Source organism: Sminthopsis crassicaudata, chromosome 1 (genome assembly GCF_048593235.1).
Source record: "Sminthopsis crassicaudata isolate SCR6 chromosome 1, ASM4859323v1, whole genome shotgun sequence".
Classification (NCBI taxonomy): domain Eukaryota; kingdom Metazoa; phylum Chordata; class Mammalia; order Dasyuromorphia; family Dasyuridae; genus Sminthopsis; species Sminthopsis crassicaudata.
Window position 1 is genome coordinate 328962380 of NC_133617.1, and position 18598 is coordinate 328980977.

An 18598-nucleotide genomic window follows, 5' to 3' on the forward strand; every position below is an offset into this window, starting at 1 on the left:
ATCCCAAAGAAATACTAAAGAAGGGAAAGGGACCTGTATGTGCCAAAATGTTTGTGGCAGCCCTTTTCATAGTGTCTAGAAACTGGAAAATGAGCGGATGCCCATCAATTGGAGAATGGTTAGGTAAATCATGGTATATGAATGTTATGGAAAATTATTGTTCTGTAAGAAATGACCAACAGGAGGAATACAGAGAGGCTTGGAGAGACTTACATCAACTCATGCTGAGTGAAACGAGCAGAACTAGGGGATCATTATACACATCAACAATGATACTGTATGAGGATGTATTCTGATGGAAATGGATATCTTCAACATAGAGAAGAGCTAATCCAATTCCAGTTGATCAATGATGGAAAGAATCAGCTACACCCAGAAAAGGAACACTGGGAAATGAGTGTAAACTGTTAGCATCTTTTTGTTTGTTTGTTTTTCTCCCCAGATTATTTTTACCTTCCGAATCCAATTCTTCCTTTGAAACAACAACAACAAAATTCGGTTCTGCACATATATATTGTACCTAGGATATACTATAATATATTTAATATGTATGGGAATGCCAGCCATCTAGGGGAGGGGGTGGAGGGAAGGAGGGGAAAAATTCGGAACAGAAGGGAGTACAAGGGATAATGTTGTAAAAAATTACTTATGCATATGTACTGTCAAAAAATGTTATAATTATAAAATTAATTTTTAAAAAATTAAAAAAAAAAAAAGAAATTGATAGATCTCTTTCACTAAGACTTGGGTTATTCAACTCACAGAAACTCCACCCCCCCCCCAACTCTCAATGTAACATAGCCTATTCTCCACCTCCACCTCTAGCTCCAATGGGAGTTTTCTGTTTCTCCCAGAAATATTTTCCAAGGGCATATAAAGTGTGAGTCCTCCATAAAAGTCTCTGGCATTTGGGGACCTTTTTTTATGGATAAACCTACTAGCTTTATTAAAAGAATAATTAAATTACCCAGAAGCTTTGTCTCTTGAATTTTTTCAGTGCCACACTCTAGCATTCTCTAGGTTAAATATCTTTTCCAGCTTGATGTCATCTACAAATTTGGGCAGCATGTCAACTATGTCTTTATTTAAGTCATTGATAAGAATGGTTAAGTAGCACAGGGAACACAAACCATTGAAACATTTCACTAAAGTCTACACAAGATCACAGGCTGGGCTGAAAGGAACCATGAAATACACCCATCTACATCAACTTCCTAATTTTGCACAAAAGGAACTAAGACTCAGTGAGGTTGTTACTTGCCCATGGTCATAGTAAGTGGCAAAGCCAGGATTCAAACTGATGCAGAATCGAGTGCCCTTTCCACTGCTTTGCTTTCAAGTTGCCAATGAACTATTAATGAATATTCTTTGGGTCCTGCCAGCCATTTCCATATGATTCTAATTGCATTCTTATCTTGGCCAGCATTGTTCCGCTATTTCCCCAGAATAACATAAAAGACTATGTCAGTGCTTTGTTAACATCTAGGTAAACTGTAACTATGGCAGTTTCTTGACTGACAAGTCTTGCAACTTTCTCAAAAAAGGAAATGGGATTACTCTGGCATGTCCTGTTCTTGATGAAACCATGCTTCATTAGCCAGTGACAGTAATTTGCATGCAAATTCAGGAAACACAAACATAGGAAACTATATCAGAGAAGCATATAGCCAAAAGGTTTAACTTTGTGAGCCCATTTGAGAAATTTAAAAATAATAACACAGAGATTAAAAAAACAACAAAAACCCTCAATCCTCAACTTGACTAAAAACAAGGCAGGTGTGGCTTTTAATTGTTTTACCTATAAATTTACTATTTTTTAATTTCTAATTTTTTTAAAACCAAGTATGAACACTACAACCAGGAGAAAAAAAGCTCTTTGCTTCAGCATTTTGCAATCTAATCAAGCCCTGACAACTTAGAGGCTGGAAAATCAAGCAGCTACTGGTGAACAAATTTGTATTAAAACAAAGGTTTATTTCACCAGCTACAAATCCTGTATTTTGTAATGCAGCTAGACAGCATATCAAATACTATTTTCACAATGACCCAAAACATACACTTGAATATGAATTTCATTTTACTGCTTTTCAGTAGATGGACCACAGAGATATAGGCTACAGAGAATATTAATAGATACTTTTATTTATATCATAAAACTAGCTACATTTTTTAAATTAGGGCATTCTTTGATTAATTACTTAGTTTGTTAAAATTACTATATTTCTGTAACTAAAGGCATAATGTTTATTGCAGATGAAGACCCTATCTATTAAAAGCATCTGACATTCCTTGATGTGGACCAAATGGATGCAAGTAAGAGGGGAAAAAAGAGAATTAGAAGAGAAAGGCAGAGAAAAGTAATAAATAGAAGGGAGAGGAAAAGAAATGGAATGAGTAAAGAGATAGACAACAGAAAAACACAGAAAGGAATTCCCCTGGGTATTCTGTCCTATTTTAAACAGGAAAGAGATGGTGTAATTCAGAGCAAATATTCATTCAGTCAACCAAAGGACATCTGGGGTCCTTCCATCCACACTGCAACTGAGCTATCTTTTCTGCATTGTTTCCCATATTAGAGTGAGTTCCTAAAGCAGGTCTCACTTTTAAAATTTCTATCTCCACTGCTTAGCACAATTCTTGCCACATAATAAGCATCTTAAACATGCATTTTTATCCAACTTCATTTGCTCATCAAAAGACAGGTGTATGTTTTTTCTGTATGCATATCATTATAAAGGTGTAAAAGAAATAGGAAACAGAAACATAGACTGAGGTGGAGGATAAATGGGTTAGTATCTCCCTGTAACATTCTTTTAGTAAAGGACTAAACTATGCAAAACAAAATACATTTATTATTGTTCAGTCATTACTGATTCTTTATTATCCCATTTGGGATTTTCTTGGCAAAGATACTAAAGTGGTTTGTCATTTCTTTTTCCAGCTTATTTTACAGATGAGCAAATGAGGCAAACAAGAAGCTTATGGCTTACCTAAAACTCTACAATCTGAGGCCAGATTTGAACTCAGAAGATGAATCAATCTGACTTTAGGCTTAGCACTCTCACTCATATGCCAAATCCTTAAATATAAGAAAGGGACAAGAAAAAGAAATTATGAACCACACCAGAAAAAGAAATCAAGAGCATAAAATGAAAAATTCAAAAGAAAAATAAAGTAAGAGAAGAAAAGATAAAATGAAGAGGATGTTATTTGAAAGAATGCAGAATAGAGTAAATCTGATAAAAACACAGTAACAGAGTTGAAAATGGGTAATAAGAAATAGAAGTGGTAAAATATAAATGATGAAAATGCCAATATATTGAAAACAATTTTATCCATATTTGACTAATTTAAAAATGCAAATTACTTGCAAACACACACACACACACACACACACACACACACACACACGCACACGCACGCATGCACGCACGCACAGGTCATTCTGCATTGCTGGGATTTGAACAAGGTAGGCCAAAAAAGTCTCTGTCAACTTCTATTAGGAGAAAAGACAGAAGAGAGAGTGAGGGTAGGGAAAGAAAGGAATGAGCCGTTATATAGAAACCTCCTCTCATAACTCTTCCTACACACCTGGAGCATATTTTAACTATATCTCACCCTGCTTTATGGATCACACTGTCAGATTAAGAGCTGGAGGATGTTTTTTAATCCAACCAATTAATTTTAAAGATAAGAAAACTGAGGCACAGAGAAGATTCATAAATGGGACTTGAATCTAGTGCTTCTAGATTCTATGTCCAGTATACAATTCTAGAACTCCTCTTTCTCCATCTAGACTCATTCATATGCTCTTCTATCTTCTAACTTCTTCTTTCTCAATTGAATATACTCCATGTGAAAATCCTTCTCTTAACTTTCCAGCAATAAGAATAGCAGTGTTATTATTATTATTATTATTTTTTAGAAATAGGAAGAATAAAAATAAATCAACATTGGAAAAGTTTTCCTTAGAAAACCACACATTAACATTTTTTGTCTTTAGTTCTTTTTAAAAAAAAAAAAAAATTTATTTATTTACAAAGCATATGCAGGGGGTTAATTTTCCCAACATTGATCCTTCCAAAATCTTTTGTTCCAAATTTTCCCCTCCTTCCCCCCATCCATCCCCTCTCCCCTAGCTGGCAAGTAGTCCAATACATGTTAAATATGACGAAATATATGTTAAATCTAATATATGTAGACATATTTTTACAGTTATCTTGCTTCACCAAAAAAAAAAAAAAATCAGATCAAGAAGGAAGGAAAAGAAAACAAAATGCATTCTTTTGTTCTTTTAGTCCTATTTGACTCTTTATGACTCCATTTGGCAATACAGGAATGGTGTGACATTTTCTCCTCCAGCCCATTTCACAAATGAAGAAACTGAAGCACACAGGGTTAAATGACTTAACCAAAGTGACACAGTTAAATAGCATTATAAATAAATAAATTCAATATTCTACTGAATTTTCATTTATCTTGTTAAATATTTCTTAATCATATTTTAATTGTGTTCTGGCCATGCACACTTCTACGCCTTAGTGTATTTTCTCTTTCATCTATCTTTGTAGTTTTGTAGTATCAACACTGCAGGCTCTTCGGAGAACTGGCTACTGGAAACATGAGGGAGGTTCTTTATCTGAAGGAAGGGAGCAATGGAACAAACAAAACCATATCCCAAACAGTTGGGAGCTGAGGCTAGTTTCTGTAATAGTCTGAGTGAGGAAGCCTTTGGCACTTAACTCTATGGTGCTCCAAATGCTAGTAGCTGAAACAAGGCAAACCTGCATTTTCTAGCTTCATCTCCTTGGTTTTAAATTATATGCTCTGTCCAGGAGGAACTGGTCCACATTTTTCCACTGGTCTACTTTTCCACTGTCTGTCTTTAATGAAAGCACATTTAATTAGCTTTTTTGCTTCCATTTTACATCACTTCACTTTTAAATTTCCTCTTAAATTAATTAGGGCAACAGCTTTGCTAAATGAATTAAAAAGATGATTCCTAAAAGATGTGCTTTAAAAAAACAAAAAACAAACAAAAAAATTAAACATCCAACTTTTGCTTACCAAAAAAAAGAAAAAAAAAAAAAAAAAAAAAGAAAAAAATGTTTTCCTTCCTTCACAAACACCCCCCTAGAGTCCCCACTATAGAGAATGAAAGCCTTATGTAAACTTACTTTTTTTTTTTTTTTTTTTTTTTTTTAACCTTTTGGCTATCAGGGAAAATAAATATTACTAAAGACCAATTATCTCTAACAAGGAGCCAAATAGTATCTGGGGGAATAAACAGGCAACATTCCAAAGCACCAGGGTAAACTTACCTAAATTTTTGCACTGTAAAAATAAATTTGTCCTTTTGTAAATTTCACATGACAACACTCCATTTTATTTATGAATTCTTACTTGGCCATCACTCTGATCAAAAGGACCATTTCTTGGAAGCCTGATAACTCTGAAGTGCTAGAGAGCCACATAAAATAACAGAATGAACTAGAGGATTCCAACACAAGTAAACATAAGAAATCTAAAGAGGAGTGGGATAAGCACGGAGAATACTTAACCTTTAAAGGAAGGTTCAAGTCTCAAGGCACTTTCAGGATACACTATTGGACTTTAAAAAAAAAAAAAAAAATGACACCAGTCACCTAACTATTGGTTTCTAAAATTTAAAAGTCAATTGAAATTAAATCTAACTTCATTTAGAACTGCTTTGCTAATATATGTTAACATAATTATGATGGTTTGCAAAGGCAGAATACTTTGGCATCAGAGATAAACTACATTGGAACAATATTGCCATTGTGAATACAAATGAATATAAATTTAGACATGATGGAATAGTTTCTTTAAAACACACACACACACACACACACAGAGTTTTCCTTTCTTTTTTCTTTTGATAAGGTCAAAAAAGTAAGTAGAATTAACATTAAGAAGTGACATGATGGTAATGATTTATTCTGACAGAATTAAATGCCAGATTGAAGTAGGAAGACAAGTACAAGACATGGGGTCAGAAACCTTAGCTTGAGTTCCTGTTTTACTATTTATTAGTTGGTTGAATTTAAAATAGACTTCTTGGAACCTCAGTTTCTTCATCCATAAAATGGGGATAATAATATACTTCATTTAAGTGGTTTTACGAAGCTCAAATTATATAATGCTTTTTTCTTTCAATGACCTCCAAATGTAAGCATTGTCATTATTTCTACTATTAATTTATCACTATTAAAAACAACTCAGTAAATATTGGAAGGGCAGTTTTTGTAAAAGACATTATACTTGTCCATCAGGATGAAAAAAAAAAAAGGTATTGCCTTTAATAACTTTGCATTCTAATAAAGGAGTTAAAAATTATCCAGAAAGCATTATAATCTAGGGTAGAGCATGATGGAGTTAAAGGAGAGATTCAGAGAAGGATTCAGGAAAAAGCTGAGAAGAGAGACAGTATTTTCATTGCAGGAGAATCAGGAAAGGTTTCAGCAGGACACAGTACTTGAACAGAAGTCTAAAAGCTAAGAAGAATTTAAATAGACAGATATTCAAAAAATGTATTCCAGACACCAAAGACACAACCTACACAAAAGAATAGTGGTGGGAGATGACAATTTGTAGAACAACTAATAGTGCATTTTGGCTAAATTATAGAGGAGGTAAAGATATATATGTATATATGTGTATATGTATGGCAAGTATGGTGAGATTGGATCCTATGCTAAGACTATAAGGAAACCTTCCTTTCCTGATTCCCCCTAAGTGCTAGTGCGTTTTCTTATAAAATTGTATTTTTTTTTCCTTGACTTATATTTGTGCATCTTATTTCCTCGGATAATGAGTTAATTCCGTGAAGACAGAGGCTATTTCATTTTTGTAGTAGTTCTCCCCAGTGCCTTGGCACAAAGTTGGTCTGTTAAGTAAGGGATCTCTAATTAATTTTCCATTGTCTCTTTTTACCATCTATTCTGAAGGTATTTATTCAATTACTTTCCCCCAACTTGCTCTAGTCAGCAATCACAGAACATGATAGAAGGGAGCTTAAAGATTACTCAGTCTAACATCCTCGTTTTATATCTGAGCCAAATGAAACATAGAGAGATTAAGTACCTTATCCAAAATTACCAACATATAGCAGACCTTTTTAGACTATGACTCCATTGTCCTTTCTACTACTCCCTATTTCTTCCCCCATGTGTCCTTGTCTCATGGTGTCCCCTAGAAGTTAGCATTAAGAACTGCCTGCCAATTTCTTCCTCATTTTATAAAGAGTTGTTGCAGTCATTTCAGTGATGTTTGATTCTTCACGACTCCATTTAGGGTTTTCTTGGCAAAGTCACTGGAGTGGTTTGCCATTTCCTTCTTTAGTTCATTTTACAGATGAGAAACTGAGGCAAATAGTGTTAAGTGCTTTGCCCTGAATCACACAGCTAGTAAGTATATAAGTCTATATTTGAACTCAAGAAGATGAATCTTCCTGACTCCAGGACTGGCACCAGAGGGCTTTTAAAATGTGGGGGGATTTGGGTACAAATTCTGCCTTTGACCTACACTAAGTTGGGGAACACAAATAAGCCATCTTAGTATTGTAAATGATTCTCCAAGAATAAAAAGTTCAGAAAAGTTGATGATTTGTATCACTAAAGGTAGTTTCCAAATTGGGGCGTTGATTAAAAACAAACAAACAAACAAACAAAACAAAACACACACACAAAAAAAAACAAAACAAAACTTCCCTTAATTACTATCCCTTGGTGACAGCTATAAGCAACCAGGCTCTTAGAGCTCATTTTCCTTGCTAGTAATTTTTCATACACACACCCTATTTACAATGAGCTTCTTTTTTCTTTCACTACCTCCCTTGTCAGTTACTTTTTCCATTTCTACTCTTTAAAGAAACCCCTCTAGCCAGGCCTGAAAAACATGAATATTGCTAAGAATATTGATATTTTTGGATACAAGAAAAATAAAAGGCAAAGTTTTGAAGTGAAATTACAAATAATGAGGAACCAGTGCCATAATCTCTGAAACTCTTGTAAGTTCATAGAAATACCCTTAGACATCTCCTCAAAAGTTTCCATCTACTTCCCCATTCTTCTCTCATATCTCAGCTATTAAGACAAAGCTATTTTTAAAACTTCTGAAAGTTTTTGAAGGATCACAGATTTAGAATGGAAGATCACTAGTTTAAAATTTAGTTCAATCGCTAATATTTTAATATTTTCTACCTTTTTATTGCAAATGCAAGTATCTCCCAGATTTATTACGTAGACAAACTGGCTATTGTTCATCTGATAATATCACTAGCAAACAAGATATTTTCTTAAAGGAAAAATATCTTCTGAATACTTAACAAGTGATTTTAAAATTTTTAAATGAAATTTAGAACACAACCCACTTCAAAATTGGGAGAATACTGGTTGTTATTTTATTCACTTGGTTCCAAAGCTTATATTTCTGAAAATATTTTGTAAGATCTTGGGATTTAAGAGCTAGAAATAACCACATACATCACCCAGTTCAACCATCTTCTCTTTTCCTACAGATGAGAAAATTGGGCTTTAGATTCTTTAGCATAAATGGGAATAATAACATTTTTGTAATGTTTATTTCACAATGTTGTGTGAGGGTCAAACAAGATAATGTATGTAAAGCATTGTGATGTTATATGTTATATGTGATAATGATAATAAATGTGTAATATGAATGTCAGTTCTCATTATCAAAATCATTTTCTCATTTTACAGATGAGGAAACCAGTCCAAAGGTCATATGGTCCCTAGGAAAATAATGGCCAGGCCTTGTTCTCTTATCCAAATGATTTCTCCTAAAATCCCAAATCTGCACAAATCTTACAACCTGACTTTAGGATCTCTTAATCCTGAAATGTTATCTCATATTATAATGCAACAGATCCTTTTCATGAGGCAGGAAAAATTTCCATTCCTCTCAATTATCAAAGTCTGAAATCACAGGAAGTGACACAGTGAGGCAGTTACCCTCTGTTTTGTCTGTTATTCATTCTTGGCATTCTAAAATTTCACTAAATTTGATTTTTATTTTGAAAAGGAACTTATTCATACCCTGTTCTCCTAGAAAGAGAGAAAATTCCATAGAAAAGCATAAAATAGCAATTGTCAATGTCAAACCTATATTTTTCTTCTCCCATAGCTAATATAAATATAAATTCTAAACTACCACCATGTGAGAAACCTGTAAGACTATTTCCCTCCAAAAGAAACCAAAAAGTTGAATTAAATTAAAATGTAAAATCTTTCTTTGATTAACACAAAGCAACTATTTGACCTTCTATATAGACTCAGAAAACATGAATACAGAATTTATCATGTGCTAAATAATATATTAAATATCTGTCTCCCTTTGCCGCTCTAATAGATTTATGGGAAGAAATATAAAAAATAAATACTAAGTTGGCAAGTTAATATCACTAAATTAATCTTAACTTCTCTACATTTTCTTAGATGCCTTCCTTTATACTTTTGATACTAGCCTGCACTTGACTGAGGAGCTATTTGGTGTGATAAAATCTGGAGGCAATCATGATTTCAACCACATGACTAAGATTCAAACTCTTATTTAAAAAAAAAAAAATCATCAAAACAAATTATAGTGGCAATCTAGGGACAGAAAGAATAGCTAACTCTTTGTACACTAGTGTACTCTCTATTTCTGTTTTATATGGTCTTCCCTTTTACTTCAATTCCTCTGTTCCCCAGACCTATCATTTCTCGAAAAAAGTATATATGTTAGTTATGTCTGAATGAAGACAACTGGAAGAGATCTACCAAAAACCCTGGTCTCTTATAAGATTCCATGTAAACATAAGAAAGTGATAAGAACTAAAGTAAACTAGATCAGATCATCCATTCATGACCTACAACTCAAAGACAATCAATTTCTTAATTTACTTTCACAAACTACACTTCAATAAGATCCAAATTTGCTCCTAGAAAGGTTTTTTGACTCAGTTACAAATTTATGTAAGAAATATTGGGACAGCAAAAACCTTACCTCCTTTACATGTGTGTGGAAAGAAACAGACATGTCTAACAGGATCTTGCGCTGCTCAACCCGACGAACAAAATCTTGAATCCGGTCTTCAAGCTGATGGGCTGCTTGATAGATCTCTTCTGGGTCACATTCTCCCGTCTGAGCTAGCTGTTCAGCTGCTTCTAGTAATTTATCAGCATTGGTGTATGTATTCTGCATAAGAAAGCATGCAAAAAAAAACAACAACAAAAAAAGTAAATAAAAACAAACTTATAAGAGCAGGAGTCAGAGGACAAGAAGAGTATACAGAAAAGCATCCAAATAGTGTAGTTTTGATATTTCTCTAATTCTAACAGAAAAGAAATACTGGAAACATTAAAGTAATAAGTCACTAAAATAATTCATCAATAACTTTTTCATTATTTTAACATTAAGTAACTAAGTATCTGATCCTATGGCAAAGGCCTTCCATATTGACCAGTAAAAAGAATCCACTGGCTTAGCTGTTCCCTTAAAAAAACTAAAGAATAAAAAGCCTCCTTGCAACTGTACAACTGGCAATTAACATATAGGAAGGAACAGTAAATAGCCACTTCATTTTTTTTTTTCCTTCCAGTTTCATAACAGTTATAAAGTGCTTCTTTTTGGGTGGTACATGTATCTTTATGGTAATTCCCAAGGTGCTGATGAGACAGTTAAGTTCCCAAAAGATATCTGTTCCTATGTTTCTCAGGTATGTATTAAGTTTTAGTGAACTTTTCCTTTCTTTATGGCTGAACAGTTATAACAGCAATATTACTATTTTCCCTATTTCTTGAATAGTTAAAAATTAAGCTTTAAAACATTTGAATATTCACTTTAAAAACATATTCCATGTGACTATTAAGAAACTGGAAATTTGCTATCAGGTATTTTATATTAAATAACCACAAAGAGGGCCTCTTACTGGTGAAGTAAAGTAATAGTGGGTGTCCACTGGGAGGAGCAGTTGAGACAGGATTTTGAAACTAATAAGTTGGTTAAGGAGGCCAAGTTTAACAGCGTGCAGGCAAATTAAGAAGCTGATTCTGATTGGGAAGTAAAGAGAACAGAAGCAAAGCTGAAATCAAGGTTTGTTTGTGTTTGTTTGCTATTCTTATATTCAGTAAGAGTATCTTAGAGCACAAGTAGTCAAGTAATACTTTAGCACAGATGTGGATAATACTAGGGAAAAGAGCCAAGCAAAAAGGGAAGTGCAAATATGCATTATCCTTTTTAAAAAGCTACACTAAAAGTAAGGTTGCACATTCACAATGAAGTTCCAGACTCTTTGTTTCCAAGTTTCCTAGGGATTCTCCCCTTCTCCAGACTACCGCCCTCTTCCCTCTAATTAACAAAGAATGATGAGAATGTGGTAGCATTCATTTTGCATCAATGTTCTAGTGGCTATCTGGCATCACAAGAATGGCTAATAATGATACTATTGAGGATAAAGACAGCAATATCTGTGATGATGATTCTTTGAAGTTATGTCTTGTAGATATACAAGAAATGTTTCATTGTATAAGATTTAAAAGCTCAAGACAAGGTTACATGAACTTTGAATAAAATGTAACAGACTTGTTAAAAGTCATACTAGTGGGGTAATAGTTGAAGAGCTGGTCAGTGTCAGGGACTCCTAGGGGTCATGTAGAATGTAAGATGTACCTGGCTTTGGGACCTCTTGGTGCACCAGACAAGTCTCTTAAGGCAAGGCTTCTGCCATGGCTGCCTTTGGCAGACTAATATTTGCATAGCACAAAATATGTGGGATTGCAAAGGAAACCAATGACACTGAAATAACAGATTTTTTTTTTTTTAAAATAACAGATCATTGCTCTAAGGATATACAGAGAAGGTGCTAATTTGGAATAATAAAGGGAGTTTACTCACAGACACCTCTCTAAATTTATCAAACTATAGCTTCACTACAAAATGAACATTAATTATTCTATAGCACAGGGCAGATTAGCAACTTGACTAATTCTTAAATGTTTGGGATAATATGTTATGCGTATACAATTGTTATTAAGGCTGATCTGAGAGGCAAGTTATCCCCATCTTAATTCCAATGTACACCAGAGCAGTGTCATCTCTTTATTTCCTATGAGTTTGGTGATTAGAAACCTCATGGTAGCTTTGAAAAAAGAAAAACAAACTAAGGTATTAGTGCCAATGAGCAGTAACAACTCAAGGGTTTCTCTCATCCATACACAAGGTATTTTAACATATTTTAAAGGTTCAACCACATAGTAGGCATGTATTGTAGGCGGTCTTTCACATATCACTCTGAAGCTGTTGGACCACAACCAGCCCTTTGATCCAGCAGTACTACTACTGGGCTTATATCCCAAGGAGATACTAAAGAAGGGAAAGAGACCTGCATGTGCCAAAATGTTTGTGGCAGCCCTCTTTGTAGTGGCTAGAAACTGGAAAATGAATGGAGCCCATCGATTGGAGAATGGCTGGGTAAATTATGGTATATGAATGTTATGGAAAATTATTGTTCTGTAAGAAATGACCAACAGGAGGAATACAGAGAGGCCTGGAGAGACTTACATCAACTGATGCTGAGTGAAACAAGCAGAACTAGGGGATCATTATACACTTCAACAATGATACTGTATGAGGATGTATTCTGATGGAAGTGGATATCTTCAACATAGAGAAGAGCTAATGCAGTTCCAGTTGATCAATGATGGACAGAATCAGCTACACTCAGAAAAGGAATAATGGGAAATGGGTGTAAACTGTTAGCATTTTTTTTTATTTTTGTTTTTCTCCCCAGTTTATTTTTACCTTCCGAATCCAATTCTTCCTTTGCAACAACAACAACTACAAAATTCGGTTCTGCACATATATATTGTACCTAGGATATACTATAACATATTTAATATGTATGGCAATGCCTGCCATCTAGGGGAGGGAGTGGAGGGAAGGAGGGGGAAAATTCGGAACAGAAGGGAGTACAAGGGATAATGTAAAAAATTACTTATGCATATGTACTGTCAAAAAATGTTATAATTATTAAAAAAAAAAAAAACACTTCACAAGTGGTTCTGAAATATATTCGTTACAATGCCAGGTACTGCAGATACAAAGACTCTATAGTCCAGTAACTTTGGCTTCCTTGCTGTTTCTCAGTCAATCAAATCAGCCAGTAAACAAATATTTATTAAATATCTGCTATGTGCCAGAAGAGGACAGGTAGGTGGTGAATGGATAGAATGCTGGGCCAGGGGTTAGGAAGACTTATCTTTGTAAGTTGAAATTGTTTCAGGCGTTTACTAGTTGCATTGACTCTGGGCAAGTCCCTTAACCCTCTGTGCTTCAATTTTTCCTCTATCAAACCAATCCAGTATCTTTGCCAAGAAAACTCCAAATGACATCAAAAAGAGTCAGATGTGACGAAAGAACTGAGCAACATACTAAATACTAAATACTGGGGATACAAAAAAAAAAAAAGGCAGCCTGTGCTCTAAAGGAGTTTACCATCTAAAGGGAAACAACAATGTACAAATAAGAAGACATAGACAGATAAGTTGGAGATAATCAAGAAAGACTCTAAGAGTAAGGAAGACTAAGAGGGTCTCCCTGCTAGTGGGATTTTAAAGGTAACTTAAATTTAAGAAGCCAAAAAGGCAGAGAGAAGGAAGACATTCTAGAATGAGGGACAGCCAAGAATACTGCTCAGAGCTGGGACACAGATTGTCTTGTTCAAAGAATAGCAAGGAGGCTAGTGTCGCTGGATTGCAGGGCATGTGGCAAGACCTAAGGTGTAAGAAGATTATTTGAAGGTCATATTTTTCAAATCTGGGCTTATTCTGAATCTTTGAAGTTTGGCTTTGCTAAAGCATTTTATGCTTTTTCCTTCTGTTCCCCTTACTACACTGGCAAATTTTCCTTGGCCTCACCTTCACCTCCTGGCTCCCATAAAGGCTCAGATATATAATCTTCTAAAAGAAATCTTTTTACCCACTCACATTTATTTTATTTTTAATTTATGGAATAAAATAAGTATTTCTATAAGAGTATAGTAAAAAGAAAATGATTGCATATGACACCACAAATCTTTTATATACAATATACTATTCCCTTTAAATATATAGCAAATTATTGTGCAAATTTCTGTTTTTTCCCTTTTTCCGTCTTCTGTAATGGAATACTACTATGCTATGAAAATGATACGCTGTTTTCTTTCTCTTTGTTTCCTTTTGATCAGATTTTTCTTGTGCAGAATGATAATTGTGGAAATACATATAGAAGAATGTTTAATATATATTGAAATACTTGCCATCTAAGGGAGAGGGAAGGGAGGGAGAAAAAAAATTGGAGCACAAGGTTTTGTAAGGGTGAATGTTGAAAACTATGTATTTATTTTGAAAATAAAAAGCTAAAAAAAGACTCAATGATCCTAGGGGAAAAAATCTTTCCAAGTAGTGCTACCTTCTGAGAGTACCTCTAATTTAGTCTGTACGTATCTTGTTTGACTTGGTTGTTTGCATATTGTGTCCCCCCTTAAGCTCCTAAAAAAAAAGGGAGATTTTTCACTCCTTTCTAAGCTCAGCATTTAGCACAGTGCTTGGCACATAAGTATGTGATTGGAGGATGTATGGAAGCAGGGAAGAGACTTGAGGCAGAGGGAATAATCAGAAGGCTTCTGACATAGTCTGAGCAGGAGGTAAAGAAGGCCTGAACCAGGGCTATGATTATGTGAATGGAGAGGAAATAGATGTGAAAGATGTATAAATCATGAGATTATTAAGGCATGTGCTTTGAACTATTTTCAAATCCTGGTGATGGATTTAGAGGACTAATTCATTCCCATTCTCTTGCCTGATCTGTGCTGTGAACAATGATATACATTTGCAAGATGATTGATTTAAAGCTGGAAGACTGTACTTAGATGGAAAAGGAGTTCAAAGCCATAGAAAAAGCGCATGTTCTGGGTGATGGTATGCAGCAAAACTAACTATATATTTGGTCAGGACTTAGAATTCCAGCCTTCTGACTCAGTCCAAGGCTTCTTCTTATAAGGGAGACTATCTGAATAGTTTTTGAGTATCAGCTGATATTCATTAGTCAGCTTAACAGGCAGACAGGCAGTTGAAGCCATGAACAAAGAAAATCTCTTGGCTTATTACAATCTTGTCAAAATCCATTCCAACTCTACTGAATTTCTATGGCTCCTGGATTCTCACTTTTGGTCTGTTCCTTTCTTAGCACTTTTTACTGGTAGTTGCTCTCTGTGTTATTATGGACTACTCCTTCACAAAGATTACATACCCTAATACTTGTAAGAGACAGACTCAGAGCTGCATTATAACACCTTTTGCAAATGAAGAATCCTTCTGTAATCACATTAATTTTAAGAATTAGTTTAGAATTTACATAGTGCAACTAACTCTGGTGTTAGGAGAACCTCAGTAAGAATATTTACTACCTGTGTGATCCTGGGCAAGTCATTTAACCCCAACCACACCCCTCTTCACCTAAAGAAATTTACATAGTGACAGCAATACTGTAAAATAAAACAACTTTGAAAGGCTCTAGGACCTGGATCAATTCACTAGACCCTCATGATTTTCAAGAAAACTGTTAACAGTTTTAATACACTTTTTAAAAAGTTCTGAGAAGTTTTACTCAGAATCCTCTCTTTTCTTGTTCTCTGTATATTGAAATGTTTATGTTTAAATTGATAATAAAACCAAACATTTAAAAAATTAAAAATAAATTGAATTCTTATATAGGATTTTTTTTTTAAGCAGATAGGGATTCAATTGATATAATTCAGAAATAAAGGCATTAAATGACAAAAGCCAAGATTGACTTTAGGCCTTTTGCAATCTGAAGTGATTTCTAATTTGGCTTTCTAGTATACTATAACAAGGGGTGGCCAATCAGAATTCAGTGGTGAGCATAGGAAGCATTTAATTTTGTTAAACTATTACACATTATCAAGCTTTTATTTTGCTGCTTGATTGATTTGTTTGCTTTTTAAAAGAAAATATCCAAAAACGTTTGGTTTTTTGAGGGTAATGGGGAAAAATATAGAAATTGATTAACATAAAAAATGATAGGAAATGTCAAATTAACTTGAAGATTAAATGGCAGATCACAGTGACCCAGATATTGTCACTAAAAACTACCAGAAAAAAAGAGGAAATGGAACTATATTTGAAGTCTAGAAAACCTAGATCCTGCCTCTGCCTCTTTCTAGATGTGTGAGATTAGGCAAAACATATCACTTTTTTGTGCTTCAGTTTTCCTGGCTATTCCATGGGAATAATAATATGCATACTATTTATGAATATTCATGTAATTTTTGTGAGAAAAACACTCCTAAACTGCAAAGCATTATGCCAATACATACTCAATATTATCATTGCCATTAACGTATACTCCCCTTTATGATACCTTCTTAGAAGGCCTCATTCCTTTCAAAATTTGGCTTCAACCCTTTCCTGATTCCCCCCCTTTCCATGAGACTTTCCTGATTCCTCCAGCAGCTGGCACATCCTATTTCCTCAAGTTACCCTGTAGGCATTTTGCAAATAATTTTAAAAGTACAAGTGCTTCTCCTTTCTGGATTGAATGAAGCTCCTGGTGGGTAAGGATTGTTTCATCTTTGTCTCTGTGTTTCTACTGAATAGCATTTTGTAAATGCTAATATGGACTATCAATCACTAGAAAACTAGATTTAATTCCATGGTTCATCTTTCAACCCTGGAGTATCTATGTACTTGATATTGTAAGAGCAGTATAATAATATGGGCAACTGAATATGACAATGCAGAATTGAAGTATCTATATCTATACATGTATGTATATGTGTGTATGTGTATTTGTGAGCATTTATGTAATACATGTGTGTATGTGTATATATGTATATCTGCATACATACAAAACATAAGCACTGAAAATTCTAATTTTGGATAACATGATAAATGAATTTTACCTGGATTTTCCAGTACTTACATATAAAGATACATGTTTTTATTTCTATAAAGACTAAGATTAAAAATAATAATAATTGAACATGTTTTGCCCAGAAAAGAGAACTTTAAGTAGGACACAAAAGCATAGTATAAGTGGATATTCACAGAGCTGATCATGCTTCTTTCTCACTAACTTCTTGCTACCCACTCATCAAGAGTACATTTACAGTAACCAAAATCTCCCCATTCCCAAGGCTTCCAAACTAACTGTCCTAAAACTTCATTCTTGGTCTTCCATTAATATCTGACTTTACATCCATATTTCCATAATTTCCTAGACCAAAATACTTCTCACTAGTCATTACTTCTCTATATGACAATATAAATAATCCCTTGAAGACAGGGATTGTCTTGCTTTTGTATTTTTATCCCCTGACCCTAACATAGCACTTGGCACATGAGTACTTATGAGGCTACTTGCTAACTTATCTCCAGATTTTCTCTATCATGCTCCCCACACCTGGTATCTTTTCCAACTTCTACTTCCTTAGAACTCCTTTTTTAAGTGTATGTAGTCTTCCCTATTAGAATGTTAATTTTTGAAGGCAGAAACTGATGGTTTTTATGCTTTAATTTGTATTCCGTGTACTTAGCACAGTGTCTGTAAGAGCATAATAAATGCTTGTTGATGGTTTTAGATTTGAATTTTTTATTGATCCTTCAATCTCCTGACCAGATGATCTGACTTTCAACTTGAGAGGATCTAAATTATCCCACAGTGTTAATGAAGTATCATCAAGAGATAACTTCTCCTGGTATGTAGATATATATCTACATATCAGATTCAGAGACAAAGGCACTCACTCTTATTTTTTGAGGCAGACTTCCACCAACTTCTTACCTAACTTCCTCAATTATCTCTTCTCTACAATTTCTTCAATCTCCTACTTTCTGTTGGTATCTTCACTTAGACCTTTAAGAATATGTGGATCCTGGAGCAGCTAGGTGGTGCAGTGGATAGAGCACCTGAGTTCAAAATTGGCCTCAGACACTTAACACTTTTTGGCTGTGTGACTCTGGGCAACTCATTTAACCCCAATTGCCTCAGCCCCCCTCCCCCCCAAAAAATTATGTGGATCCTGTTTCTTTTGAAAAAAATTTAACTTAATCTTAGTTGCACCATCTATTTATTTATTTTGTTTTGTTGGGGGACAAGGGGTTGAAAGGAGAGTTCAGATTCCATTCAACTCCAAGTGTGGGAAATTCTTGTAGCCTTGGTTTCCTAATATGGGGCAGTGAGAAGTCATCTGCCCATGGTCACACAGCTAAAGAGAGGCCTCAATGGAGAATGCTGCCTCTCTGGCTATTCTTCTTTCTCCTTTCACTATTAAAATTCTTAAATGCAAAGTACCCCCACACACACATACATACTTCTAACCAATTCCACTGAATTTTCATATGGTTTACTGACACTATTTGTCTTTATATCATAGTTTTTTTCACTCTTCTTCCTAGATTTAACTCTCCATTGTGACAAAGATAAGCAACTAAACAAAATCATTTCTCTATTGAGGGCATCTGACTGTATATGTACACACACACACACACACACATTTACATCCATATGTGTGTGAGTG

The 18598-nt window shown here is 34.5% G+C and overlaps 1 protein-coding gene across 2 annotated transcripts in view; it reads right to left on the reverse strand.

Moving 5' to 3' along the window:
* The window catches only part of TRIO (trio Rho guanine nucleotide exchange factor), a 274467-nt gene that overhangs the window by 183504 nt on the left and 72365 nt on the right, over window positions 1-18598 (reverse strand). For both annotated transcript variants that reach the window (XM_074279114.1, XM_074279115.1), the window contains exon 7: window positions 10027-10218. In XM_074279114.1, the coding sequence (XP_074135215.1) occupies window positions 10027-10218 (192 nt within the window). The remainder of the gene's footprint in view (window positions 1-10026; window positions 10219-18598) is intronic.